Raw genomic sequence first — 27,626 nt, forward strand, 5'->3', positions numbered from 1 at the left:
CTAAAGGTCAACATGCAGGTTGAGTCTGTGATTAAGAAAGCGAATGCGATGTTGTCACTATCTCAAGAGGGTTGGAATATAAAAACACCATTGTGCTCCTGAGACTTTATAAAGCTCTGGTTAGGCCCCATTTGGAGTACTGTGTCCAATTTTGGTCCCCACACTTCAGGAAGGACATACTGGCACTGGAACGTGTCCAGCGGAGATTCACATGGATGATCCCTGGAATGGTAGGCCTAACATATGAGGAACAGCTGAGGATCTTGGGATTGTATTCATTGGAGTTTAGAAGATTAAGGGGAGACTTAATAGAGACGTACAAGATAATACATGGCTTGGAAAGGGTGGATGCTAGGAAATTGTTTCCGTTAGGTGAGGAGACTAGGACCCGTGGACACAGCCTTAGAATTACAGGGGGTAAATTCAGAACAGAAATGCGGAGACATTTCTTCAGCCAGAGAGTGGTGGGCCTGTGGAATTCATTGCCGCAGAGTGCAGTGGAGGCCGGGACGCTAAATGTCTTCAAGGCAGAGATTGATAGATTCTTGTTGTCTCGGGGAATTAAGGGCTATGGGGAGAATGCGGGTAAGTGGAGTTGAAATGCCCATCAGCAATGTTCGAATGGCGGAGTGGACTCGATGGGCCGAATGGCCTTACTTCCACTCCTATGTCTTATGTCTTATGGTCTAATCATCTTCGTCACCTCCTCAAAAAACTTGATCAACTTAGTGAGGCACGACCTCTACCACACAAAACCATGCTGTCTAACACTAATTAGGCCATTTGCTTTTAAATGCTTGTAGATCTTGTCCCTGAGAATCTTTTCCAATAATTTCCCTACCCCTGATTTGAGAGTCACAGGCCTATAATTTTCTGGATTATCCCTATTACCCCTTTTAAACAATGGGACAATATTGGCTATTCTCCCGTCCTCTGGCACCTCACCTGTGGCCAAAGACGATACAATGCTCCAGCAATTTGTTCTCTTGCCCCCTCCGATATTCTGCAGGACTCGGGGACTTACCCATCTTAATACTTCTTTATGATGCTCAAAAACCTCTTCCTTTTTGATAGCAACTTGGCTGAGAAATTCAACACTCCCTTCTCTGAAATCATCCTCCACCAATTCCTTTTCTTGCATGAATACTAATAGAAAGTATACGTTTGGACTCACCTGCCTCTTCTGGCTCCACACACAGATTCCCTCCTTTGTCCTTGAGTGGGCCAACCCTTTCCCTAAGCACCCGCTTGCTTTTTACATATGTATAAAAAGCCTTGGGATTCTCCTTAATCCTGTTTGCTAACAACTTTTCCTGATCCCTGTTAGCCTTTCTAATTCCTTGCTTAGATTCTTTCCTACTTTCCTTGTATACTTCAAGGGTTTTGCCAGTTCCCATCCTCCAAGACCTTGCATATGCTTCACACAAAATGCTTCACAAAAAGTTCACATGCAAAGAAATGATATAACAGTGTCAGAACCCATGTCTTTTTAATTTATTTTCGAGGCTAGGGACAGAAATGAGGAAAAGGTGTTTTTTAAAAACTAATGTTTGAAATGGTAGCTGCTGTTTTTGAAAGCAAGTAACCTTGATACTCATGGCAGACATCGTAAACAACTGCTAGTAATTGAAGTTCAGATTGTACAGCATAGGGGCTGGGGGTTTGTACTGATGCAGCTCTTGTGTGCAACAAGATGTTGATTGGTCAGTGGACTCCTTTCGAGTTATCGATGACAGAGAGCTTTTGCTTGCTGAAACCTGGATTCTCAGGTGGCTGAGCAGCTTGGAGCTGGAAAGCAATACAGAAAGAAAGAGAGGGAAACTGAGTGCGGATCTTCTAACAGCCTAGAAGCTGCCTCTTCTCTGAAGTCAAAAACTCAGTTTAAACCTAAAGAAACTAGTTACCTTGTCTGTAGCAGTTGCTATAAGCTTTGAATTCATAATCACACATTTTCCAAGTGATTTCTTACAAATGAGTAGAATGACATCTGAACTACAAGGGGTCTGGTCAGCCAAGAAAGATCAGTTCAGCATTGGAATCCTGAACTAAATAATGTTAAACTGGCTTTCCAGTTTTCTATCTCCTTCAATAATCTATTTTCCCTCCTTTGTTTGCATGTGGAAGGAGGGGTTTTAGTAAGCCATGATAAATGTATCTATTTAGCTATAGTAAAATTTAATTGTAATAAATAATAAATCTTCAGCATAAAAAACTGCTCAGTGCTTTCTATTAACCTTGGTCTGAAAGTCAGGTGAATCGGACTGCTGTGCGTACCATATTTTTTAAAAAGTTGAACGTTTGGCATGACTCGAAGTAGCAGAATTTGATTTGTGGCATACTAGCCCAGTGGGTCATAACAAAGATCTTTATTATAAGAAAGTTAGTGGGCAAGATAAAGGCTGTAATTGTGTCAATTGTATTGGGTTTTGAGTCCACACCGAGGGTATTTTGTACAGCTTTGGTCCTCTTGTCTAAGGAAAAAGGGGACGTTTGTTCAAGGTGAGATGGGTGCGCACTAAGGATTCACTGGATTGATTCATGAGGTGAGATGATTATGTGAGGTTGGAAAGAGTGAGTTTATACTTTCTGGAGTTCAGAATTAGGTAATTTCATTGAAGCATTTAGCATTTGTAGGACAGATTCTGAGAGACTGTTTCTCCCAGACATTGGGAGAATGACCCCAATCCTAAGACTGAGAAATCTCTTCCCTCGGGGTTGAATGTTTGGAATTCTGCACCTCTGAGATCTGTGGGTGTTCAGTCGATGAACATAATGAAGATTGACATTAATAGATTTTTGGATGCTAGGAGTGTTAAGGAATATGGGGATAAGGGAAGAAAATGGTGGCTAAGTCCAGCACTGATTCTATTGAGTGATGGAGCTTCAGAGTCTGTATGACCATTTCTAGCTCCTATTTCTCATGTTATTTCAAATAGCTGATCAGGTCATCATCAAGCTGCTGATTGTGGAATTTTGCTTTACACAAATTCACTGCTTTTAGAAATTTCAGCAGTAAGTTTAAGCCAGAAACATTCGAGACAGATCTTTTCTTTAACCTCCTGTGACTGACAGCTCTTACAGGCACAGAAGCAGATGGAACTCCCTTGGTCGAACAATACGTTCCGTGTCCTCACTGCAGCCCCACAGCAACAGGGGAAGCTCAAATCCACACCCAGGTCCATGGCCTGCATTACTTCAAAATGGAGGACTGCTTGCTCACTGCCATCGAACGCACACACATTGAGTGCCCCAATCACCCAATGGACCCAGTCTCACTGGAGGAGCTAGTTCCAGAGCTTTTTATGACCGATTTCCCAGCCCGGTAAGAACCTTGTGAAAATGTCATGAAGGAAAAATAGAACTCTGGAATGTACGTTATGTTGTTGGGCTTCACTGTTTAATAGGAGAAACTGAGGACTGCAGATGTTGGAAAAGCGCAGCAGGTCAGACAGCATCAATGGAGCAGGAGAATCGACATTTCGGGCATAAGCCCTTCTTCAGGAATGAGGAAAGTGTGTCCAGCAGGCTAAGATAAAAGGTAGGGAGGAGGGACTTGGGGGAGGGGCGTTGGGAATGCATAGGTGGAAGGCGGTTAAGGTGAGGGTGATGGGCCAGAGAGGGGGTGTGGGCGAAGAGGTCGGGAAGAAGATTGCAGGTCAAGAAGGCGGTGCTGCGTTCGAGGGTTGGAACTGAGAAAAGGTGGGGGGAGGGGAAATGAGGAAACTGGAGAAATCTGTAACAGAACCCCATTGGTCCTCACCTTCCACCCCACCAACCTCCAGATACATTGTATCATCCTTTGTCATTTCCGCCACCACCAAACAGATCCCACCACCAGGGATATATTTCCCTCCCGTCCCCTATCAGCGTTCCGGAAAGATCACTCCCGCCGCGACTCCCTCGTCAGGTCCACACCCCTCACCAACCCAACCTCCACTCCCGGCACCTTCCCCTGCAACTGCAAGAAATGCAAAATTTGCGCCCACACCTCTCCCCTCACTTCCCTCCAAGGACCCAAGGGATCCTTCCAAGGTCACAAATTCACCTGCACCTCCACACACATCATTTACTGCATCCACTGCACCTGATGTGGCCTCCTATACATTGGGGAGACAGGCTGCCTACTTGCGGAACGTTTCAGAGAACACCTCTGGGACACCCGCACCAACCAACCCAACCGCCCCGTGGCTGAACACTTTAACTCCCCCTCCCATTCCGCCAAGGACATGCAGGTCCTTGGCCGCCTCCATCGCCAGACCATGGCAACACAACGGCTGGAGGAAGAGCGCCTCATCTTCCGCCTAGGAACCCTTCAACCACAAGAGATGAATACAGATTTCTCCAGCTTCCTCATTTCCCCTTATCTCAGCACCGCCTTCTTGACCTGCAAACTTCTTCCCGACCTCTCCGCCCCCACCCCCTCTCTGGCCTATCACCCTCACCTTAACCTCCTTCCACCTATCGCATTCCCAACGCCCCTCCCCCAAGTCCCTCCTCCCTACCTTTTATCTTAGCCCGCTTGGCACACCCTCCTCATTCCTGAAGAAGGACTAATGCTGCCTGACCTGCTGCGCTTTTCCAGCAACACATTTTTCAGCTCTTCACTGTTTAATGCAAAGAATCTGTCTTATCTTAATGCCAAGGAAGATTAATTTTAAAAAATTGTGGGTGAGTAAAGGAGAGCAGAGGAAGAAAGGGTGAGGTGGAGGAGACTTCATCGGCTGCTGACACAGATCTGTTTTGGGTGGAAAGGTGGTCGGGTCTTGAATCGTTTGGAATGGGGGTTGCCAGGAGATGAGAAATCAGATCACGAGGCATTGTGAGGACTTGGGAGATGGGGTGAGCAGAGATGAGAAAGGATGAGTTAGTGGGAATGTGGCTTCAGAGTGAGGAGACTGCTGGATAACTAAAGAAATTGAGGGTTTGGTTAAGAAAAAGAAGGAAGCATACGTCAGGTATAGACAGGATAGATCGAGTGAATCCTTAGAAGAGTATAAAGAAAGTAGGAGTACACTTAAGGGGGAAAAGGGGACATGAGATAGCTTTGGCAAATAGAATTAAGGAGAATCCAAAGGGTTTTTACAAATATATTAAGGACAAAAGGGTAACTAGGGAGAGAATAGGGCCCCTCAAAGATCAGCAAGGTGGCCTTTGTATGGAGCCACAGAAAATGGGGGAGATACTAAATAAATATTTTGCATCAGTATTTACTGTGGAAAAGGATATTGAAGATATAGACTATAGGGAAATAGATGGTGACATTTTGCAAAATGTCCAGGTTACAGAGGAGGAAGTGCTGGATGTCTTGAAACAGTTAAAGGTGGATAAATCCCCAGGATCTGATCAGGTGTACCCGAGAACTCTGTGGGAAGCTAGAGAAGTGATTGCTGGGCCTCTTGTATCATCGATAGTCACAGGTGAGGTGCCGGAAGACTGGAGGTTGGAAAATGTGGTGCCACTGTTTAAGAAGGGCGGTAAAGACAAGCCAGGGAACTATAGGCCGGTGAGCCTGACCTCGGTGGTGGGCAAGTTGTTGGAGGGAATCCTGAGGGACAGGATGTATATGTATTTAGAAAGGCAAGGACTGATTCGGGATAGTCAACATGGCTTTGTGCATGGGAAATCATGTCTCACAAACTTGATTGAGTTTTTTGAAGAAGTAACAAAGAAGCTTGATGAGGGCAGAGCAGTAGATGTGATCTATATGGACTTCAGTAAGGCGTTCAACAAGATTCCCCTTGGGAGACTGATTAGCAAGGTTGGATCTCATGGAATACTGAGAGAACTAGCCATTTGGATACAGAACTGGCTCAAAGGTAGAAGACAGAGGGCGGTGGTGGAGGGTTGTTTTTCAGACTGGAGGCCTGTGACCAGTGGAGTGCCACAAGGATCGGTGATGGGCCCTCTACTTTTTGTCATTTACATAAATGATTTGGATGCGAGCATAAGAGGTATAGTTAGGAAGTTTGCAGATGACACCAAAATTGTAGGTGTAGTGGACAGGGAAGAGGGTTACCTCAGATTACAACAGGATCTGGACCAGATGGGCCAATGGGCTGAGAAGTGGCAGATGGAGTTTAATTCAGATAAATGCAAGGTGCTGCATTTTGGGAAAGCAAATCTTAGCAGGACTTATACACGTAATGGTAAGGTCCTAGGGAGTATTGCTGAACAAAGAGACCTTGGAGTGCAGGTTCATAGCTCCTTGAAAGTGGAGTCACAGGTAGATAGGATAGTGAAGAAGGTGTTTGGTATGCTTTCCTTTATTGGTCAGAGTATTGAGTACAGGAGTTGGGAGGTCATGTTGCAGCTGTACAGGACATTGGGTAGGCCACTGTTGGAAAATTGCGTGTAATTCTGGTCTCCTTCCTATCGGAAAGATTTTGTGAAACTTGAAAGGGTTCAGAAAAGATGTACAGGGATGTTGCCAGGTTTGGTGGATTTGAGCTATAGGGAGAGGCTGAACAGGCTGGGGCTGTTTTCCCTGGAGCGTCGGAGGCTGCGGGGTGACCTTATAGAGGTTTACAAAATTATGAGGGGCATGGATAGGATAAATAGGCAAAGTCTTTTCCCTGGGGTCTGGGAGTCCAGAACTAGAGGGCATAGGTTTAGGGTGAGAGGGGAAAGATAGAAAAGAGACCTAAGGGGCAACGTTTTCACGCAGAGGGTGGTACGTGTATGGATTGAGCTGCCAGAGGATGTGGTGGAGGCTGGTACAATTGCAACATTTAAGAGGTATTTGGATGGGTGTATGAATAGGAAGAGTTTAGAGGGATATGGGCCAGGTGCTGGCAGGTAGGACTAAATGGGGTTGGGATATCTGGTTGGCATGGACGGGTGGGACCGAAGGGTCTGTTTCCATGCTGTACATCTCTATGACTCTAATAAGAAAAAGAGCAAAGATCAGAGACACCAGGTAGCAGTGTAGAAGAACTGACATGTGCTGGGGCAGAGATCAGTATTGGTTGCTTGCTTCGGCTCTGAGTGGCTGGGAACATCACCAAGAATAAAACAGATGATAAAGAAGAGAATTAAACCTGGGGACTTTGCTTAATATACATAGAGGGGAACTCTTTCATTATTGAACAAATGGTAAGCAAGAGATCGAAACCAAGAATTCTCATGAAGCACCAAGCAGAAGGAAGGTTTTTGAGCTGAGTACTTTTAGTCCATGATTGTTTTCACCGTACCATTGATTTAGAGAAAAGAGATGGGATCAATGTAGGAAAAAGATTGGTTTGTAATTTCTAAAATTCTATGATGTTGGGGGGTGATTTAAAACCATTGGCACTGAGCTGAATTTCAGGTGTTGTTCCCTATGACAAGTGACCCCACATGCTAAACTACTACCCTTTGTATGACCTCTCGATGATCCGGTGCTGTGTCACCTGGATTAAGTGTGAAGCCCAAGTACAAACCAGCATTGACTAAGGTTCTAAGTGCAGCGTTACCACCTTCACAGGAAACCCAAATGAAGATTAGAGTCTATGTAGATAGCAATCAAACCTTCAGGGATATCTCCTGATGTTGACAAACCTCCAATCTCTCATTGGCAAAAAAGGTTCGCTCACTGGTTTATGTTTTGTTTAATATGTTCATAAAGAATTGTTTCCAGACCAGGGTAAATAAAGTGGAAACAGTAGATGTAATATAATTTCATTTTCAAAGGCATTTGATGTATACTGCACATAACTACATCAGGTAAGAGTGGGAATAGTTTATCAGCATGAATAGAGGATTGACTAACTAATAGAAGACAAAGAGTTGGGGTAAAGGGGGCATTTTTAGAGAAGCAACCTGTAAGTAGTGGAATGTTACAGAGATTAGCGCTGGGTCCACAATTACTTACAATATATATGAATGGCTTGAATGCAAACGGTACAACAATAAGTGAGAAGGTGAGGACGACATACAATCTGCAGAGGGATATAGGCAGTTAAGTGAGTGGGCAGAAATTTAGCAGATGGAAGATTAGATGACTTACAGTGTGAAACAGGCCCTTCGGCTCAACAAGTCCACACCAACCCTCCGAAAACCAACCCACCCAGACTCATTCCCCTACATTTATCCCTTCACCTAACACTACGGGCAATTTAGCATGGCCAATTCACCTGACCTGCACAGTTTTGGACTGTGGGAGGAAATCGGAGCACCCGGAGGAAACCCACGCAGACACGGGGAGAATATGCAAACTCCACACAGTGAGTCGCCTGAGGCGAGAATTGAACCCAGGTCTCTGGTGCTGTGAGGCAGCAGTGCTAACCACTGTACAGGAAAACTGAATTATGCATTTTGGCAGAAAAAATATAAATAGAAATATATAATGTATAAAATATATAAATAGAAATATTGCAGAAAGCTGCAGCACATAGGGCTTTGGGGATCATGGCACATAAAGTCATAGAGTCCCACAGCATGGAAACAGACTATTTGGTACAACTTGTCCATGCCAATCTGACCTTGCAAGTATTTGGCCCATATCCATCTAACTCCTTCCTATTCACATACCCATCCAGATGCCTTTTAACTGTTGTAATTTCACCTAACTCCACCACTTGGTAGCTTGTTCAATATAGACAGTCATAGAGATACACAGCATGGAAATAGTTTGGTGCAACTCATCCATGCTGACCCGATATCCTAAATAAACCTATTCCTTTTGCTAGCATTTGGCCCAGATCCTTCTAAACTCCTTCTATTCATGTACCGATCCAGATGCCCTTTAAATGTAATTGTGCCAGCCTCCACCACTTCCTCTGGCAGCTCATTCCATACATGTACCATGCTTTGTGTGAAAAAGTTGCCCCTTGGGTCCTTTTTAAATCTTTCCCTTCTCACCTTAACCCTGTGCCCTCTAGTTTTGGAATGCCACACCCCAGGGAAAACACCTCGATAAGGTCAAACTTCAGCCTCCATTGCTGCAGGGAAAATAGCCTGGTCTGTTCAGCCTCTTCCTGGAGCTCAAACCTTTCAACCCAGGCAATATCCTTGTAAGCCTTTTCAAACCCTTTCAAATTTCACAACATCCTTCCGATAGGTGGGTGACCAGAATTACACACAATATTCCAAAAGTGGCCGAACCAATGACCTGTACAGCCACAACATGATTACCTAACTCACTATGCACTATGGGCGGCACGGTGGCACAGTGGTTAGCACTGCTGCCTCACAGCGCCAGAGACCCGGGTTCAATTCCCGCCTCAGGCGACTCTCTGTGTGGAGTTTGCACATTCTCCCCGTGTCTGCGTGGGTTTCCTCCGGGTGCTCCGGTTTCCTCCCACACTCCAAACCTGTGCAGGTCAGGTGAATTGGCCGTGCTAAATTGCCCATAGTGTTAGGTAAGGGGTAGATGTAGGGGTATGGGTGGGTTGCGCTTCGGCGGGGCGGTGTGGACTTGTTGGGCTGAAGGGCCTGTTTCCACACTGTAACTAATCTAATCTAAGTAATCTAATCTAATCTAATCATTAAAGGTAAGCATGCCAAATGCTTTTGTGAGCCATGAACTAATTTTTTAAATGACTGTAATTTTCCTTTGGATGTCATGGCTGTTAAACTCCTTTCCCAGTTCACTTCAGCCAGCACTGCTGTCAGTCCTTTGTAATTCCTCTTGTTTCACTTTCACACATGCACCAACCTCTGCATGAAAAAGTTACCTCTCAGGTTCTTTTTGAGCCTTTCCCCTCTCACCTTAAACCTATGCCCTCTAGTTTTCGACTCCCTCACCCCAGGAGAAAGATCTTGCTTATTCACCCTATCCATGCCCCTCATGACTTTATAAACCTCTACAAGGTCACCCCTCAGCCTCTGGGGTGGGGTGGGGTGGGGTGAGAGTGGCCTCCCCCTGTAACTCAAACTCTTCAGCCCCATCAACATGCTTGTAAATTTGTTCTGCACTCTCTCAAGTAAATCAACATCATTTCAATAGCAGGGTATCGGAATTGTATGCAATGTTCCAAAAGTGACCTCACCAATGTCCTGTATGGCTGCAACATGACATCCTAACTCCTACACTCAAATGTTCTGATCAATGAGGGCAGGCATGCCAACCATCACCTTCACCACCCTGTGTACCTGGGACTTCACTGTCAATGAACAATGCACCTGCAACCCTGGATCTCTTCGTTCAGCAACACTCCCCAGGGCCCTACCATTAACTATATAAGTCCTGGCCTGGTTTACCTTGCCAAAATAAAACACTTCACATTTATCTAAGTTAAACTCCATCAGCCACTTCAGTCCATTGGCTCTATCTGATCAAGGTACCCTTGGTCCTTTGAGATAATCTTCTTCACTGTCCTCTACACCACCTATTTTGGTGTCATAGAGCCATACAGATGTACAGCATGTAAACAGATCCTTTGGTCCAATTCATCCATGCCAACCAGATATCCGAAACTAATCTAGTCCCATTTGCCAGCACTTGACCCATATCCGTCTAAACCTTTCTTATTCATATACCTAGCTAGGTGCCTTGTAAATGTTGTAATTGTACCAGCTTCCACCACTTCTTCTGGCAGCTCATTCCATACACGCACCACACACTGCATGAAAATGTTGCCCCTTAGGTGCCTTTTAAGTCTTTTCCATCTCACCATAAACCTAGTTAAAAATCACACAACACCAGGTTATAATCCAACAGGTTTAATTGGAAGCACTAGCTTTCGGAGCAACGCTCCTTCATCAGGTGGTTGTGGAGAACAGAATTGTAAGACACAGAATTTATAGCAAAATGTCTTACAACCACCTGATGAAGAAGCAGCGCTCCAAAAGCTAGTGTGCTTCCAATTAAACCTGTTGAGCTATAACCTGGTGTTGTGTGATTTTTAACTTTGTACACCCCAGTCCAACACCGGCATCTCCAAATCATTACTACCATAAACCTATACCCTCTAGTTCTGGAGCCTCCCACCCCAAGGAAAGGATCTTGTCTACTTATCCTATCCGTGTCCCTCATCATCTTATAAACCTCTACAAGGTCACCCTCAGCCTCTGACACTCCAGCCCTAGCTGATTCAACCTCTCCCTATAGCTCGAACCCTCCAACCCTGGCAACATCCTTGTAAACCTTTTCTGAACTCTTTCAAGTTTCACAATATCCTTCATCTGCAAACTTACCAACCAATCCTCCTGGTAATACATCAAAATCATCTATATAAATGAGAAAAAGCAGTGGACCCAGCACCTATCATTATGGCATACCGCTGATCATAGGCCTCCAATCCGAAAGGCAACCCCCTACTACCACCCTCTGCCTCTTATCTTCAAGCCAATTTTGTATCCAATTGGCTAGCTCTCCCTGGATCCCATGTGATCTAACCTTACTAACCAGTCTACCATACTTGTTGAATGCTTTGCTGAAGTCCACATAGATAACATCTACTACTCTGCCTTCATTGATCTTCTTTGTCACATCTTCAAAGAACTCAGTCAGGTTCATGAGACACAATTTCTCATGCACAAAGCCAGTTTGACTAACCTTTGCCTTTCCAAAATCCTATCATTCAGAATCCTCTCCAACAACTTACCCATCACTGACATAAGGCTCACTGATCTATAGTTCCCTGGCTTTTCCTTACAGCCTTTCTTAAATAATGGCACCACATTAGCAAACCTCCAGTCTTCTGGCACCTCACCTGTGGCTGCTGATGATACAAATATCTCAACAAGGGGCCCATCAATCTCATCGCTAGCTTCCCAAAATGTTCTGGGAAACACCTGATCAGGTTCCACAGAATTATGTACATTTATGAGTTTTAAGATCTCCAGCACCATCTCTTCTGTAATATGAACTCTTTTAAAGACAGTAAATTGCTCAGTTTCTCTAGTCATCCAGCATTGCCTACATCTACCAGCCATGTCTTTTACACTGTCAGGAACATACTGTCTCTGAATTCTCGTTATCTCATTTGGAAAGGCCTCCCACTTCCCAACCATCCCCCCCTTTACCTGCAAATAGCCTCCCCCAATCCACTTTTGAAAGTTCCATCCTGTCAAAATTGGCCTTCCTCCAATTCAGAGCTTTAGCTTTTTGATCAGTTCTATCACTTTCCACAACAATTTTGAAATTAATAAAATTATGATCACTTGCCCCAAAGTGATCTTCCACGGGACACGTCAGTCACTTGTCCTGCCTAATTTCCCAACAGATGATCAAGTATTGCTCCTTCTCTAGTAGGTGCAAGCACATATTGAATAAAAAAAAAGTTCTTGTACACACTTAACAAATTTCTCCCCATCCAAGCCCTTAACACTATGACATTCCCAGTCTATATTTGGAAAGCTAACATCACAACCCAATTATTCTTAAAAATATCTGAGATCATCTTCCATATTTATTTCTCAGTTTCCTGCTGACTATTAGATGAGGGCCTATTATACAATCTCTCAGGAATATCCTCCTCAAGTACAGCTGTAATGCTATCCCTAATCAAAACTGCCATTTCCCATTCCTCTCTTGAACCACCACCCCCCCACCCCGCCCTCCACCTTACTGTCTTTCCTACATAACCCCTATGTCCCAGAATGTTCAGCTGCCAGTCCTGTCCGTCCCTGAGCCATGTTTCTGGAATAGCTATGATATCCCAGTTGCATTTTCCCAACCATGTCAAAGTTCATCTGCCTTACCTATCAGGCCTCTTGCATTGAAGTAAATGTGGTTTAATTTATCAGTCTTACCTCATTCTCTACCAAGCTCTTGTTTGCCTTGACTATTTGACTTGCTCCCTTCACCTACTGTACCAGCCACAGCGTTTTCTCTTTTCTCAGAATCGCTTTGGTCCCCACCCACTCCCCCCACCTCTTACTAGTTTAGAGTCTCCTGAACAACACCAGCAAATCTCCCTCCAAAGAATTGGTCCCCTTTCAATCCAGGTGGAGCCCATCCCACTTACACAGGTTATTTCTATCCCTGAAGAGGATCTAATGGTCCAGAAGTGTGAATCCTTGCCTCCTGCTCCAGCTCCTCAGCTACGCACTCATCTGCTCTATTTTCCTATTCCTACTCTCACCAGCACATAACACCAGGAATAATCCAGGTATTATTATGCACGAAGATCTACTTTTTAACATCTTGCCTAGTTTCCTATATTCTCTCTGTAGAACCTCGTCCCTTTCCTTACCTATGTCATTGGTACCAACATGCGTAATGACCTCCTGCTGGTCACCTCCCTCTTTCAGAATATTCTGCACCCTGTGCAAGACACCCTTGACCCTTGCACTAGGCAGGCAATGCACCACGCTGGTGTCTCACTGATAGCTGAGAAATGTCTGTCTGTCTCCCAGACTAAAGAGCCCCATGTTAAAATCGATCATTTGGAACCTGACATAATCCTCATTACAGTAGAGCTAGTTGTGCTATGAGAAACCTGACTGTCCATGCCTCCCTGCTACGGTGTCCAAAACAGCATACCTGTTTGAGATGTATTAGCCACAGGAGACTCTTGTGCTACCAGGATACCTCTCCTACCATTCCTAGCAGTCAGCCATCTATCTGACTGTATCTGTGGTGTCCCCACCTTCCTGAAACCACCATCCATCATGCTCCCTTGCTTTTGTAAACTCCTCACTGCCTCTAACTGCTGCTCCAACTGTCCCACGCGGTCAGATAGGTTTTGTAATTAAAAGCATACTGCAGACGTAGTCTCCAGGAACTTTCAAATTCTCCCACATCTGACAGGAAAAGCACATCAACTTACCAAAAGCCATTTCTGCCCCTTTAACAATGTACAGATGCAGAAATTACCTAAAATCAAGAATCACAAAAAGTTCACATTCATATTCAGTGGTAACAGGGAAAGCAAATAGACAGTTGGCCTTTATTTCAAATGGAATGAAGTATAAAAGTAGTGAGCTCTTGTTAAAACTTTACAAAGCACAAGTTAGATCATACCTAGAGATGTTAACTAAGTTGAGCTTGTACTCATTAGAGTTTAGAAGAATGAAAGCTGCCCTTAAAGGATTTAACATTCTTAGGGGACTTCTTGAGGTAGATGTGGAATGTTTGCATCCCGTTGTGGAACAGTCTGGAACCAGAGGATGATCTCAGAATAAAGTGTCACTGATTTAAACTCCAAGGTGAGGAGGGATTTCTTCTCTCAGAAGCTAGTGAATCTGTGAAATTCTGTATGTCAGAGGGTTGTCAAGGCTGATTAGTTATGAACATTCAAGGCTGAAATAGACAGATTTATAATCAGTAAATGCATCAAAGATTATATGGATAAGAGGTGAGCATCATTAGATCAGCCATGATCACATTGAATGACAAAGCAGATGCGATGGGCTGAATGGTCTACTTTACTCTTACATCTATGGTCTTGTATATAACCCCACTGAGAGGCCAAAGATCTGATTTGATTGTTGTTAGATCAGTGCAAAGGATGCAGTTAATTTTAGACAATTCTTTTTAACTGTGAACTCCCATGCTGACACCCATTGACCAAGGCCAGAAGTACAAGTATAAGGAAACACCCTGATTCGAGACTGAATCGAGATCCATAACAATAGGGTGTAGGTTTGCTCGCTGAGCTGTAGGTTTGATATCCAGACGTTTCATTACCTGGCTAGGTAACATCATCAGTGGCAACCTCCAAGTGAAGCGAAGCTGTTGTCTCCTGCTTTCTATTTATATCTTTCTCCTGGATGGGGTCCTTGGGGTTTGTGGTGATGTCATTTCCTGTTTGTTTTCTGAGGGGTTGATAGATGGCATCTAGATCTATGTGCTTGTTTATGGCGTTGTGGTTGGAGTGCCAGGCCTCTAGGAATTCTCTGGCAAGTCTTTGCTTAGCCTGTCCCAGGATAGATGTGTTGTCCCAGTCGAAATGGTGGTTTTTTTCATCCGTGTGTAGGGCTACGAGGGAGAGAGGGTCGTGTCTTTTTGTGGCTAGTTGGTGTTCATGTACCCTGGTGGCTAACTTTCTTCCTATTTGTCCTACGCAGTGTTTATGGAATCTTGTAGACGACGTTGGTTTTGTCCATGGGTTGTACTGGGTCTTTTAACTTTGTTAGTTTTTGTTTGAGAGTGTTGGTGGGTCTTAGTAGTCTGGCTGTCATTTCTGAAACTTCTTTGATATATGGTAAGGTGGTTAGGGTTTCTGGCTGTGTTTGGTCTGCTTGTCGTGGTTTGTTCTTGAGGAATCTGCGCACTGTGTTTTTTGAGCCACCACACACTGAAGCACAGACGAACTTCGAAAAACAGAGGAGAACCACCTATACGATATATTCAAGAAGAACGGATACTCAAAATTGTCAATAGTTACACCACATTTTGGGAGCAGAACCACATAACCTTCTTTTCTAACCAATATTTTAGTTATCAGTATTCAGAATTCAACAACATAGCAGCTTGTTTTGGTGAATGTTTTGCTTATTAAACATTTACATTTATATTGTTGAAAAGGGAGACATATTGCCACAATTTATACTGCTGGAGAAAAGGGTCCAAATTCATTGGCAAGCCAACCTTGGAAGAAACGATGGGAAACTATAGATTTATCATGTTCCCAGTTAATTCAAAAAAGACACAGGCTCACACATATTCCCTTTTTGCAGAGATTCTATGTATGAATGTGTGTTACTTCCAGAGAACATACATGAACCAAATTACAAGCTTGACAAATGATCTCAAATTGATAGTTACTATCATCCCTATTAACACACGTGGAATTGTTCAGTGAATGCTTTCCAATCGCAGAAACACATCAAACAGCAGACATTTTGCATTGAATTTTGCTGCTGTGTCCTGGTTGATTGCAGTCTGTTGTTTACCTACCCTCTCCAATCTACCTGTCATTGTGTCTGTCCATGACAGTACTGCTAGTAGTGACTATCACAACGTCCTTGTGGAGATGAAATCCCGACATCACATTCAGTGCACCCTTCCTTGTATGTCACGCTGTCACTTCATTAAATGGGGTAGATTTGAACTAGATACAGCAACTAAAAACTGGGAATCCATGAGCTGCTGTGTATCATCAGCAGCAGATTATATTCAACCATAATCTGTACACTATGGTCTGGCACATCTTTCATTCTGTCATTCGTAAGCCAAAGGGTCATCTCTGACTCAATGAAGAATGGAGGAGGGCATGCCAGGTGCAGCACCAAACATAGTCAAAAAGGGTAGCTGGAAAAGCATCGCAGGTCAGGCAGTATGCTGCTTAACTTGCTGTCCTTTTCCAGCACCATCCTTTTCAAATCTGGCTCTCCAGCACCTTCAGTCCTTACTTTCTCCTAGCAGCACCAGACATACATAAAAGTGAAGTATCAACCTGAAAAACTATACCACAGAACTATTTGTATCCCAACAATGGAGCTCTATTTCTGATGAAGGGCTTTTGCCCAAAACGTCGATTTTCCTGCTCCTCGGATGCTGCCTGACCTGCTGTGCTTTTCCAGCACCACTCTAATCTAGACTCTAGTTTCCAGCATCTGCAGTCCCTGTTTTTATCTAATGAAAACAGCATGCAATAGACAGAAAGTAGTACCACAATCAACTGATCAAATGAAAATTCTGCAGTATTTCTGCATTCAGTCATGAATGATGGTGGACAATTAAACAACAAACAGGACAGACCTTTACAAACCTCCTCAGTGATGGGGTAGCCCAGTGCATCAGTCATCTTCAGTTAGGAATGTCAAGTGGATGATCCGTCCCAGACTCCTCCTGAATGACCAGCATCACAGATGCCAATCTCCACCAATTTGATTCATGTGATATCAAGAACCTTCAAGAGACACTGGATATGGCAAAAACTATGGGTCCAAATAACTTTATATCACTTGTGCTCTACACCCTGAAATAAATTGCTCCAGTACATCTACACACTGACATCTACCCAGGAATGTGGAAAATTGCCCATGTCTTGTATACAAAAACCAGGATAAATCCAATCCATGTATCAACCCATCATTCCACTCTCAACCATCAGCAAGATAGTAGAATGTGCAGTTAATAATGCTATCAAGCAGCACTTACTTGGTAATAACCTGCTCACCAGTGCACCACTGGGTTCCACAAGGGCCACAGAGCTCTTGACACTAAATGTGGATGTTAAAAAAAGCTGAAAGCCACAAATAACATGTCTATCTTTGACATCAGTCAGCATTTGACTAAGAATTGCATCAAAGAGCCTAATAAAACTAAATCCAAATGGAATAATGAGGAAAACTAGCCACTGGTTGAAGTCTTATCTAAGACAAAAGAAAATTGGTTGTAGTTGTTGGAGGTCTATCATCTCCGTCCCAGAATGTCACCACAGGACTGTCACCTCAAGGGAGTGGCCCACATCCAATCATCTTCAGCAGCTTCATCAGTGACTCTGTCTATAGATTGAGATTAGAAATGTGGATCTTTGCTGATGACTGCACAATGTTCAGCATCTTTCACCACTCCTCGAACAGAAACAGTCAGTGTCTGTATGCAACACGTTCTGGACACCATGCACATTTGGGCTGATAAATGGCAAGTAACAGTTATAACCATACAAGTTTCAGGCAATGACCAACTCCAATAACAAAGAATCCAGCCATCTTTTGGCATTCAATGGCAGTGCCATTGCTGAGTTCAGAATATTAAAATTCTGGAAGTTACAGTTGAACATAAACTGAATTGAATCAGCTTTTTATTATTGTGCTATAAGAACAGGTCAGGGAATTCTGTGATGAGTAAATCACCTTCTAATTCCCTGAAACTAGGCCATCTTGCTAAACCTGAGCTGCTTCACACTGCTACTATGCAGTGGCATTACCAGTGGTATTTTACAGAGTGCAGCCATCATTCCATAAGACAATTCAGCCTACTGCACAACTAAGCACCAGTGCCATATTTCAGCATTTGATGCCAGGTACATGGGTTGTATGTCACAATTATTGGCCACTCAAATGAAACAGCATGCTCAATCCATTGTAATCGACAGAGAATAGAGTGTACTCAAACAATCTATAATTACAAAACCCAAAACAAAATGTAAATTATGAGCTGTGACTCCATGTTTAAGTAACACTTGCTGAACAATCCCGAGTATGCTAATAGCTACAGTAATAACTAGTTTGAGATAATCAATTGAGCTTGTAACATGGTTAATTTTAGAACATAGAACAGTAGAGCACAGAACAGGCCCTTCAGCCCACGATGTTGTGCTGACCACTGATCCTCATGTATGCACCTGCAAATTTCTGTGACCATATGTATGTCCAGGAGTCTCTTAAATGTCCCCAGTGACCCTGCCTCCACAACTGCTGCTGGCAACGCATTCCATGCTCTTGCAACTCTGTGTAAAGAACCCGCCTCTGACATCCCCTCTATACTTTCCTCCAACCAGCTTAAAACTATGACTCCTCGTGTTAGTCATTTCTGCCCAGGGAAATAGTCTCTGGCTATCGACTCTATCTATGCCTCTCATTATCTTGTATACCTCAATTAGGTCCCCTCTCCTCCTCCTTTTCTCCAATGAAAAAAGTCCGAGCTCAGTCAATCTCTCTTCATAAAATAAGCCCTCCAGTCCAGGAAGCGTCCTGGTAAACCTCCTCTGAACCCTCTCCAAAGCATCCGCATCTTTTCTACAATAGGGCAACCAGAACTGGATGTAGTATTCCAAGTGCGGTCTAACCAAAGTTTTATGGAGCTGCAACAAGATCTCACGACTCTTAAACTCAATCCCCCTGTTAATGAAAGCCAAAACACCATATGCTTTCTTAATAACCCTGTCCACTTGGGTGGCCATTTTAAGGGATCTATGTACCTGCACACCAAGATCCCTCTGTTCCTCCACACTGCCAAGAATCCTATCCTTAATCCTGTACTCAGCTTTCAAATTTGACCTTCCAAAATGCATCACCTCGCATTTATTCAGGTTGAACTCCATCTGCCACCTCTAAGCCCATCTCTGCATCCTGTCAATGTCCTGCTGCAGCCTACAACAGCCCTCTGTACTGTCAACGACACCTCCAACCTTTGTGTCATCTGCAAACTTGCTGACCCATCCTTCAATCCCCTCATCCAAGTCATTACCAAAAATTACAAACAGTAGAGGCCCAAGGACAGAGCCCTGTGGAACACCACTCACTACAGACTTCCAGGCAGAATATTTTCCTTCTACTACCACTCGCTGTCTTCTGTTGGCCAGCCAATTCTGTATCCAGACAGCTAAGTTCCCATGTATCCCATTCCTCCTGACCTTCTGAATGAGCCTACCATGGGGAACCTTATCAACTACCTTGCTGAAGTCCATATACACCACATCCACAGCTCAACCCTCATCAACTTTTCTAGTCAAATCCTCAAAGAACTGGATAAGGCTTGTGAGGCATGACCTGCCCCTCACAAAGCCATGTTGACTGCATTTAATCAAGCCATGCTCTTCCAGATGGTCATAAATCCTATCCCTCAGAATCCTTTCTAACACCTTGCAGACAACAGACGTGAGACTTACTGGTCTGTAATTGCCGGGGATTTCCCTATTTCCTTTCTTGAAGAGAGGAATTACATTTGTCTCTCTCCAGTCCTCAGGTACGACTCCAGTGGAGAGCGAGGATGCAAAGATCTTCGCAAGTGGTGAAGCAATTGCATTTCTCGTTTCCCAAAGCAACCGAGGACAAATCTGGTCCGGGCCTGGCGACTTGTCAATCTTAATGTTTGACAAAATTTTCAGCACATCAGCTTCCTCTATCTCTATCCATTCCAGTATGCACACCTGCTCTTCAAAGGTTTCATTCACTACAAAGTTCGTTTCTTTCGTAAAGACAGAAGCAAAATCTCATTTAGGGCTTCCCCCTACCTCCTCAGACTCCACACACAAATTCCCTTTGCTATCCCTGATTGGCCCTACTCTTTCTTTGACCATTCTCTTATTCTTCTCATAAGTGTAAAATGCCTTTGCTAAAATTTTAATTTGCTAAAATCGATATGCAGAGTCCTGTTCTCTGCAAGCAAAATAAAAGTCCTAGCCTTGCTCCATATTTTGAATCACCTCGGGACTTGGGGAGCTCTCTCTATGGAAACTCCTCGCCCAATCAAAGTTGCCAAGGAAACCAGTCAACCCTCTTCTCCTATAATTAGTGATCTTTTGAAATTTGACGTTTTTGTACTTGTCCTGATGAGTGCAAGATGAAAACTTTCAGCAAGATGTCTCTCTTCACAGCATGATTCAAGTTGTGTACCGCCAAGTGACAATTACATTTATATCAGTCTAACTAATATCTGACTCCTACTCATTTTAGCAGAGGGTTAGTATAAATAGTTATCTCTATGTTGGTCTTTGCCTAAATTGAATTATGAAAAGTTTACTGCAGTGTTGTTTTTATAATTGTGTTTAATGCTGTTGTGCAGGTTATTTCTAGAAATGAATTGTCTGGAACAGAGTGAATCTACAGACAATATCCTCGGACAAGGAGGAAGTGGGACAACAGTGTACAAAGCAAGATATAACACTATGCCAATAGCGGTCAAGAAATTCCACTTCAAAAAATGTGGACAGCAATCTGATGGCATCAATGAGGGTAAACATCTTAGAATAAATATGTTCAAAAATAATAGCTGAATGTCACAAGTACATTTAAGTTTGGAATTGTGTTCCTCTTCTTTACACCAGTAATATTATTTCAATAGGCAGGAATCTGTTGAACTAGTTTGGGATGGATTGTGGAATTTTAAATATACTGCCAGGAAATCTTGCCAGTGTATTTTTGAGACTTCCCCTGATATCCGGCATTACCTTACGTCAAAATGTTTTGCCATTTTCTACTCTGAACGGTTATATTGCATAATGGATTGTACGCAGACACTAGATGCTTTTACATGCTGATTCTATGGGATATCAGCATGATGGAAAACGTTTAAAAGGCCAGTTTTGGCTCCAACACTTCAGTCTTGCTGTATGATATACCATGTTAAAATATAGAGTATCATAATATATCATGTATTATTTAAAGTTAACAGTGGGAGATCTTGTATAATGCTTGGGAATCTTAATTATTTATGGCTATTAATAAGGCATACTGAATATGAAGACTAACAATGTTAAGGATAAGCAATGAAAGATATTAAATCTTAAGAATATCCCAAACTAGAGGGCGTAGGTTTAAGGTGAGAGGGGAAAGGCTTAAAAGGACCTTAGAGGTAACTTCTCCACAAAGACTTGAATGGATCGACCTGCCAGAGGAAGTGGTAGAGACAGGTACAATACATTTTAAAGACATCTGTATAGGTATATGAATAGGAAGGGTTTAGAAGGAACAGGGCCAAATCTGGCAAATAGGATTTGATCAGATTGGCTTGTCTAGTTGGGGTGGGTGAGTTGAACCAAATGGTCTGTTTCTGTGCTGTATGACTCTATGACTACCTAACACTGAGCGATGTTGAATATTAAAGGTTCAAAGGGTGGGAATGTTATTAATTCATTTTCGAGTGTTATTGACAAGGGTGTTGCTGATATGGCTAGGATTTGTTATCTATCTCCAACTGTCCTTGAGACGTTGGTGATGAGCTGTCTTCTTAAACAATAGTATTCCTTGGGTTTTTGGAACACCCATAGTGCAGTTAGAAAGCAAGTTCCAGGATGTAGGCATGCCAACAATGAAGAAACAGGAATGTGATTACAAGGTTGGTGTGTACCTTGGAGAAAGAGACAAGTAGAATTTGATAAAAGTTAAAGTCTGGATCTTGATCTCTATTCTCACATTGATATAAGTTTTTTTTTCAAATCTTCCATTTCAGATTCAATGTTCAGACATCTGGAGGCCATGGAGGCATTACGGAATTTCTCCGAGTTCCGACAAGAGGCCAGCATGCTTCATTCCATGCAACATCCGTGCATTGTATCACTGATTGGCATTAGTATTCACCCACTTTGTTTTGCCTTAGAGCTGGCTCCATTGGGCAGTCTGCATACAGTTTTGATTGATTATGCTGAAGGTAATAGTGAAGAACACATCCACTTAGTGGAAACATGATTTGGACATGCCGGTGTTAGACTGGGGTGTACAAAGTTAAAAATCACACAATACCAGGTTATAGTCCAACAGGCTTAATTGGAAGCACTAGCTTTTGGAGCACCGCTCCTTCATCAAGTGCTTGTGGAGTACACAATTGTAAGACACAGAATTTATAGCAATACGTGCAGCGTTACATTGTACTACGCTCAAAAACTGCATGAATCCATGTAAGATTCTGTTAATTTATTTTTTAGATTAGAATCCGTCTAAACATTATGGCATAGACAGCAGCACACAGGGGGCTAACATCTTCAATACATTATCTGGGCTGATACCAATTGTTAAAGTTAACCTGAGAATGTAACTTGTAAAAAAAGTTTCATGATTTACATATGAAAGAAGTGAAACTATCATGGTCATTCCAACAGATGAGAGACTAAACAAACAATCAAGGTATAATTTTAGTTACATCACACTGTAAACTTTTGCTGTAAATTCTGTGTCTTACAATTGTGTACTCCACAACCATCTAATGAAGGAGCAGTGCTTTGAAAGCTAGTGTTTCCAGTTAAACCTGTTGGACGATAACCTGGTGTTGTGTGATTTTTAACTTCGTGGAAACAGTATTTAATGCATCCTGCAGAGTCCTAGGCAATCACCAAAATAAGGTACAGTGTGAGAAAAGTTTGGATTTGGGAGTACAAAATCTAAATATGGAAAATTAGAATTACAAAGAATTCAAAAAAGAATTGTAGGATATTTTATAGACCTCCTAACTTGAACTTTTGAATAATAAAGTTTCATGATTTACCTTTGTTTTAAGTTTAATCAGTCTGTAAAAAAAAGTTATCTAAGATAAATTAAAATTATCATTGTGAAAACCTAGAACAACTGTTCTCTTTCAAACAGGCACTTCATTTATTCCCCTGGGACATATGTTAACTCACAGAATAGCCTATCAAATTGCAGTTGGCTTGGCATACCTGCACAGAAAAAATATCATCTTCTGTGACCTGAAGTCGGATAATGTTTTGGTTTGGACTCTGGATTTGACAGAAACAGTAAATGTGAAGCTGTCTGATTATGGAATATCTCGTCAGTCATTCCATGAAGGAGCCCTTGGTGTTGAAGGTACTCCTGGATATCAGGCACCAGAAGTCATGCCTGGAATTGTTTATGATGAAAAGGTGAGAAGCAGAGTTACTATGTTCAAAGTGTTGCAATTGTGAACTGAGTAGAATTGAATTTATTGTCATGTGTACCAAGGCACAGTGAAAAGCTTTGTCTTGGGAGCTATACAGGCAGATCACAGAGTTAAGTAGCACAGATAAGTAAATAATAGATAGATGGCGGCAAAAACAAAAACACAGGTACAGGTGAATGTTAAGAGTTTCTGAGTCCATTCAGTATTCTAACAACAGTAGGGTAGAAATTTACAAAACCAGCTGGTGCGTGTGTTCAGGCTTCTGTACCTTCTCCCCAATGGTAGAGGTTGTAGAGAAACCTCCCCAAGGTGGGATGGATCTTTGAGAATGCTGGTGGCCTTTTCTTGACAGCGGGCCTGGTAGATGGATTCTATAGATGGGAAGTTGTTTGGAGTAATTTCTGATCAGGTAGTATTGTGTACTTTATTGCTCAACATCAGGCTACAGTCCTAGTAATTGTCGTTAAGCTGGTTTAGTTCCTGTTTTTGTTTTCACAATTATGTGGTATTTGAATCTTTCTTCATTCACACCAATTCTCCTTGCTTAATACCTCCCCTCCATACCACTTACCATATCCAAATCAGGTTACACCGTAGCCACAGTCCACAAGCAGTTATTGTCGAAGTCATAAATGATGTCCTGTGTGACTGTGAAAGGATAAGCTATCACTCATACCTTACTCCATCTTCTGCAGCCTTCGTAACCACACCATACTCCAACACTTACTACTGACTACATTTTCCTGATTCTGTGCTCATCCATTTAACCAGAACCAGAGACCAATGAATCTCTGTAATGACTTTTCTTCTTGCTCCTGCACCGTTACCTCTGACCGTTAATAGTCTGTACTTGGCTTCCCTCTATTTTTCATCTACATACAATCACCCAGCAGATCTTATGAAAACACTTATGATACACACGTTATATATGTTGACGGCCTCCAGTTCTACCTCACTACCACCTCTTTCAACCCTTCAATTTTCTGTAAGATGTTGTTGGACAACTTGTCTGACATCTACCAGTGGATGAGCAGGATTTCCTCTGCATATTACACTGCATAAATGTGAACTCTCTAAATTCTTCCAAATCAAGCAACCCCGCCCCCCAAGCTTTGACACCAAACCAGATAATATGGCAAATGGCAAAACTTTGGTCAAAGAGGAAGGTTTTAAAGAAAGTCTTAAAGAAGGGGAAAGAGCTAGTAAGGTGTAGGGGTTTAGCCAGGGAATTCTGTGTTCAGGGCCCAAGGTGCTGAAGACTGAGCTGCCAATAGTGGAGAAGGTAAAACTGGGGGATCATCAAGAGCCCAGAATTCAAAGATAACAGGGAGGATCATGGGGCTGGTGAAGATTACAAAGAACAGAAGGAGCAAACCTTCAAGAAATTTGAAACAAAGGATAAAAACTTTTTTTTTAAAAATTCAGTTTTAAATGTTAAATTGTATCTTATGTCATGCAAAGAATCAGCCAGATGGACAGCTCTTTACAGATACATTAAAGTTTCAATTGCATCAGGAGCCAGAGGACCAAAATAATGTATTTTATGTATTTAAAGTCTTAATCACATATTTCTATTCTTACACACTTTACACTCCTGTTCCCAATCCCCTGAAATATTTTAAACAAAGAAGCTATCTCAATAGGTACACTATCTCCAGACCTCCATTCTGTAAAATCTTATCTTGCCTGATACCAGAGCAGATGTGAAAGATAAATGAGAAAAGGCATAACAGCGGGAGTAATCTGTTACAGAAACTACATAAAAGTATCTAAAACAATAAAGATTAAATGTTATAGAACATTAAGCCTAACAAAAGATAAAACATTGAATATTTCAAGCAATGAACAGAGAATAAATGAGCATGGCGGTGCAAGCATTCCAAATAAACCTACCTTTTCTTTTAAGGTTGACATGTTTTCGTATGGAATGGTTTTGTATGAATTGCTGTCTGGGCAACGACCAGCCCTCGGACAACACCAGCTGCAGATTGCTAAAAAACTGTCGAAAGGAGTACGACCTTCCCTGGGATCTCTGGAACAAGTGCAATTCCATAGAATGCACAATCTGATGGTCGAGTGCTGGGATACAAAGCCTGAAAAGGTAAAGAACCACAGATGATGGGATAGGAAGGTGAAAGGTTAACAATTTGTACTCGTAACGTGTTGAAAACGGTCTGAAGCACTGTGTAGAGTGGAGGAAGAAAATACAGCAATGAACAAAGGAGTAAAGGACAAACCAGTTCTAATTCCACAGACAGAAAGTTCAGATCTCTTAAATCTGATGCAGCAGCCAATTTTCTTCCCTCCCTCAGGTACAAGGCTTGCTAGTCAAATGACTGAAAACTTAAAATATATGTGACTTCAACCACTGTGAACTTTAACTACACTCTTCCTTTTTGTATATTAATAGAAGCTTTTACTGTATGTTATGTATGTTTCTTGCTAGCTTAGTCTCATTCTCATGTCTATCTTTGGTATTATTAACTTTGTTATTTTTCCAAGCTTCTGGTTTATCGCTAATCTATATAGTATTGTGGACGTTTTCTTTCAATTTGATAATATTCTTGACATAGCTACAGATGGTGCATTTTTCATGTCTGTCTTTCTCAATGGAATATACCTTTACTTAACATTTTGAGATTTCTCCTAAAGTGTCTGTCACTGCTTTTCCAACGTTATACTTTTTAACCTATTTTCCAGGTCCATTTTAGCCAATCGTTGAAGCCTTTGCTATTGCCTTTATATAAGTTTAAGATTCTAGTTTGAGGCCCAAGTTTCTCATCCTCGAGATTTAATAATTAATCAAGCCTGTCTTATTACACATTACCTGGTGTAAAATAATCTGTCCAATGATTGGTTTCTCAGCAGACTGCTTTAAGAAACTATTCCATGTTCAATCTGTCCAAAGAATAAAATTACCCACAATTATTGCAGAACTTTTCTTACAATTCTTGTTTTTTCTCATTTAATAGTTTCTGTCAGGGGCCAATAAACTACATCAGTGTCTCACTTCCCTTGCTATTGCTTATCACCACCCAAACCAATTTTACATCTTAATCTGCTGAGCCAAGATCATTTCTCACTTGTGAACTTTCTTTTTCCTTTTGTTTTCTTGCTTCCTATCTCTTCCTATCAGGTATCCTTGAATATTCAGTTCCAAGCCTTGATCACTTTCCAACCACATCTCCGATAACTTATGCCACAACCATTTATTTCTATCAATGCATCCATCTTACATATAAACTAGGAGCAAGAATAGGCTATTTGGCCTTCAAGCCTGCTCCACTATTCAATATGATCATTCCCACTTTCTTTTGATACCCTTTGATGTCATTAATATCTAAAAAAGTAGAATATTCTCAGTCACCCAGCTTCTATAGCCTTCAATTTCGCAGGTTGATCGCCCTCTCAGTGAAGAAATATTTCCTCATCTCAGACCTAATGGCCCACCTGGTATCCTGAGACTGTCGCCCTTTATTATGATTGCTGCATACATTCAGATAAAGAGTCTTTAATTTTTTTTACTTTTTTTTCTTACTCTGACCTATTTTTCTGACACTCTATCATGTTTATATGCTGTGTTCCATCCTGTCACGCTTTGCTTATCACTCTTTTGCACTATTGTGTGGGTCTTTCTCATTAACAATCTAACTGTCTCGTCAAGAGGTGAGGAACATGCACTTGAATAAAGTCAGGGATTGAACAACAGAGCAGAGCGAGCATAACTGTCAGGGATCAAGTTAAAATAAACACTAAAAGTATTGAGAGCACAAGGGAGGGTGCTGATTGCTAAGGATTTTTATAAGTTGTTAGTTTATTTTGGTGAAGGTTCGTTAAGCCAAATAAGTAGAGCCAAGGCAGAGATCCTCCAGTTGTGTAGAATGTACATTCTGTGACACATGTCAGTTGGAGGATGTCGATCTTTCATTCAGAGGTTGAAGCCAGAGATCAAACAGAAGCTGGCATCATTGCAGTATACTAGTCAGGCTGAGGGCTAAATGTGTGGCCACACAACAACCGAAGGGAATGTAGGCAGAGAGGGAATGAGTTACCATCTGGCAAGTAATACAGGAGCTCTCAAAATGCATCTAGCTCTCCCATCTCAGTTTTGAATACAGGTGCGAATGATGATGCATCTGGAAAGTGCAACTTGAACTAACTCCATAACAGCACACCTGCTCCACATAGTAGGCAGCTCTGAAAGGTTAGATAGCATGGAAACCAGAGAGAACTGGCAAAGTGGATACACGATTGGCTTGATGGTAGAAAGCAGAGGGTAATAGAGGAAGGATGCTTGTCGGACTGGAGGACTGTGACTAGTGATGTCCCTCAGGGGTCGGTGCTGGGCTCATTGCTGTTTGTTATCTATATAAGTGATTTGGATGAGAATGTACAAGGTATGATTAGTAAATTTGCTGATGACACTAAAATAGGTGGTATTGTAGACATTGAGGAAGGTTATCAGAAATTGCAGCCGGACCTTGATCAGCTGGGG

At 42.3% G+C, this 27,626-nt stretch overlaps 1 protein-coding gene across 1 annotated transcript in view; it reads left to right on the plus strand.

The window, feature by feature from the left end:
* The window catches only part of lrrk1 (leucine-rich repeat kinase 1), a 258,601-nt gene that overhangs the window by 173,901 nt on the left and 57,074 nt on the right, over positions 1 to 27,626 (plus strand). Inside the window, exons 24-28 of the mRNA XM_072564899.1 lie at positions 3,073 to 3,322; positions 20,324 to 20,493; positions 21,710 to 21,907; positions 22,837 to 23,114; positions 25,038 to 25,232. Coding sequence (XP_072421000.1) covers positions 3,073 to 3,322; positions 20,324 to 20,493; positions 21,710 to 21,907; positions 22,837 to 23,114; positions 25,038 to 25,232 — 1,091 coding nt within the window. The remainder of the gene's footprint in view (positions 1 to 3,072; positions 3,323 to 20,323; positions 20,494 to 21,709; positions 21,908 to 22,836; positions 23,115 to 25,037; positions 25,233 to 27,626) is intronic.

The sequence above is a fragment of the Chiloscyllium punctatum genome, chromosome 48, assembly GCF_047496795.1.
Source record: "Chiloscyllium punctatum isolate Juve2018m chromosome 48, sChiPun1.3, whole genome shotgun sequence".
Lineage (NCBI taxonomy): Eukaryota > Metazoa > Chordata > Chondrichthyes > Orectolobiformes > Hemiscylliidae > Chiloscyllium > Chiloscyllium punctatum.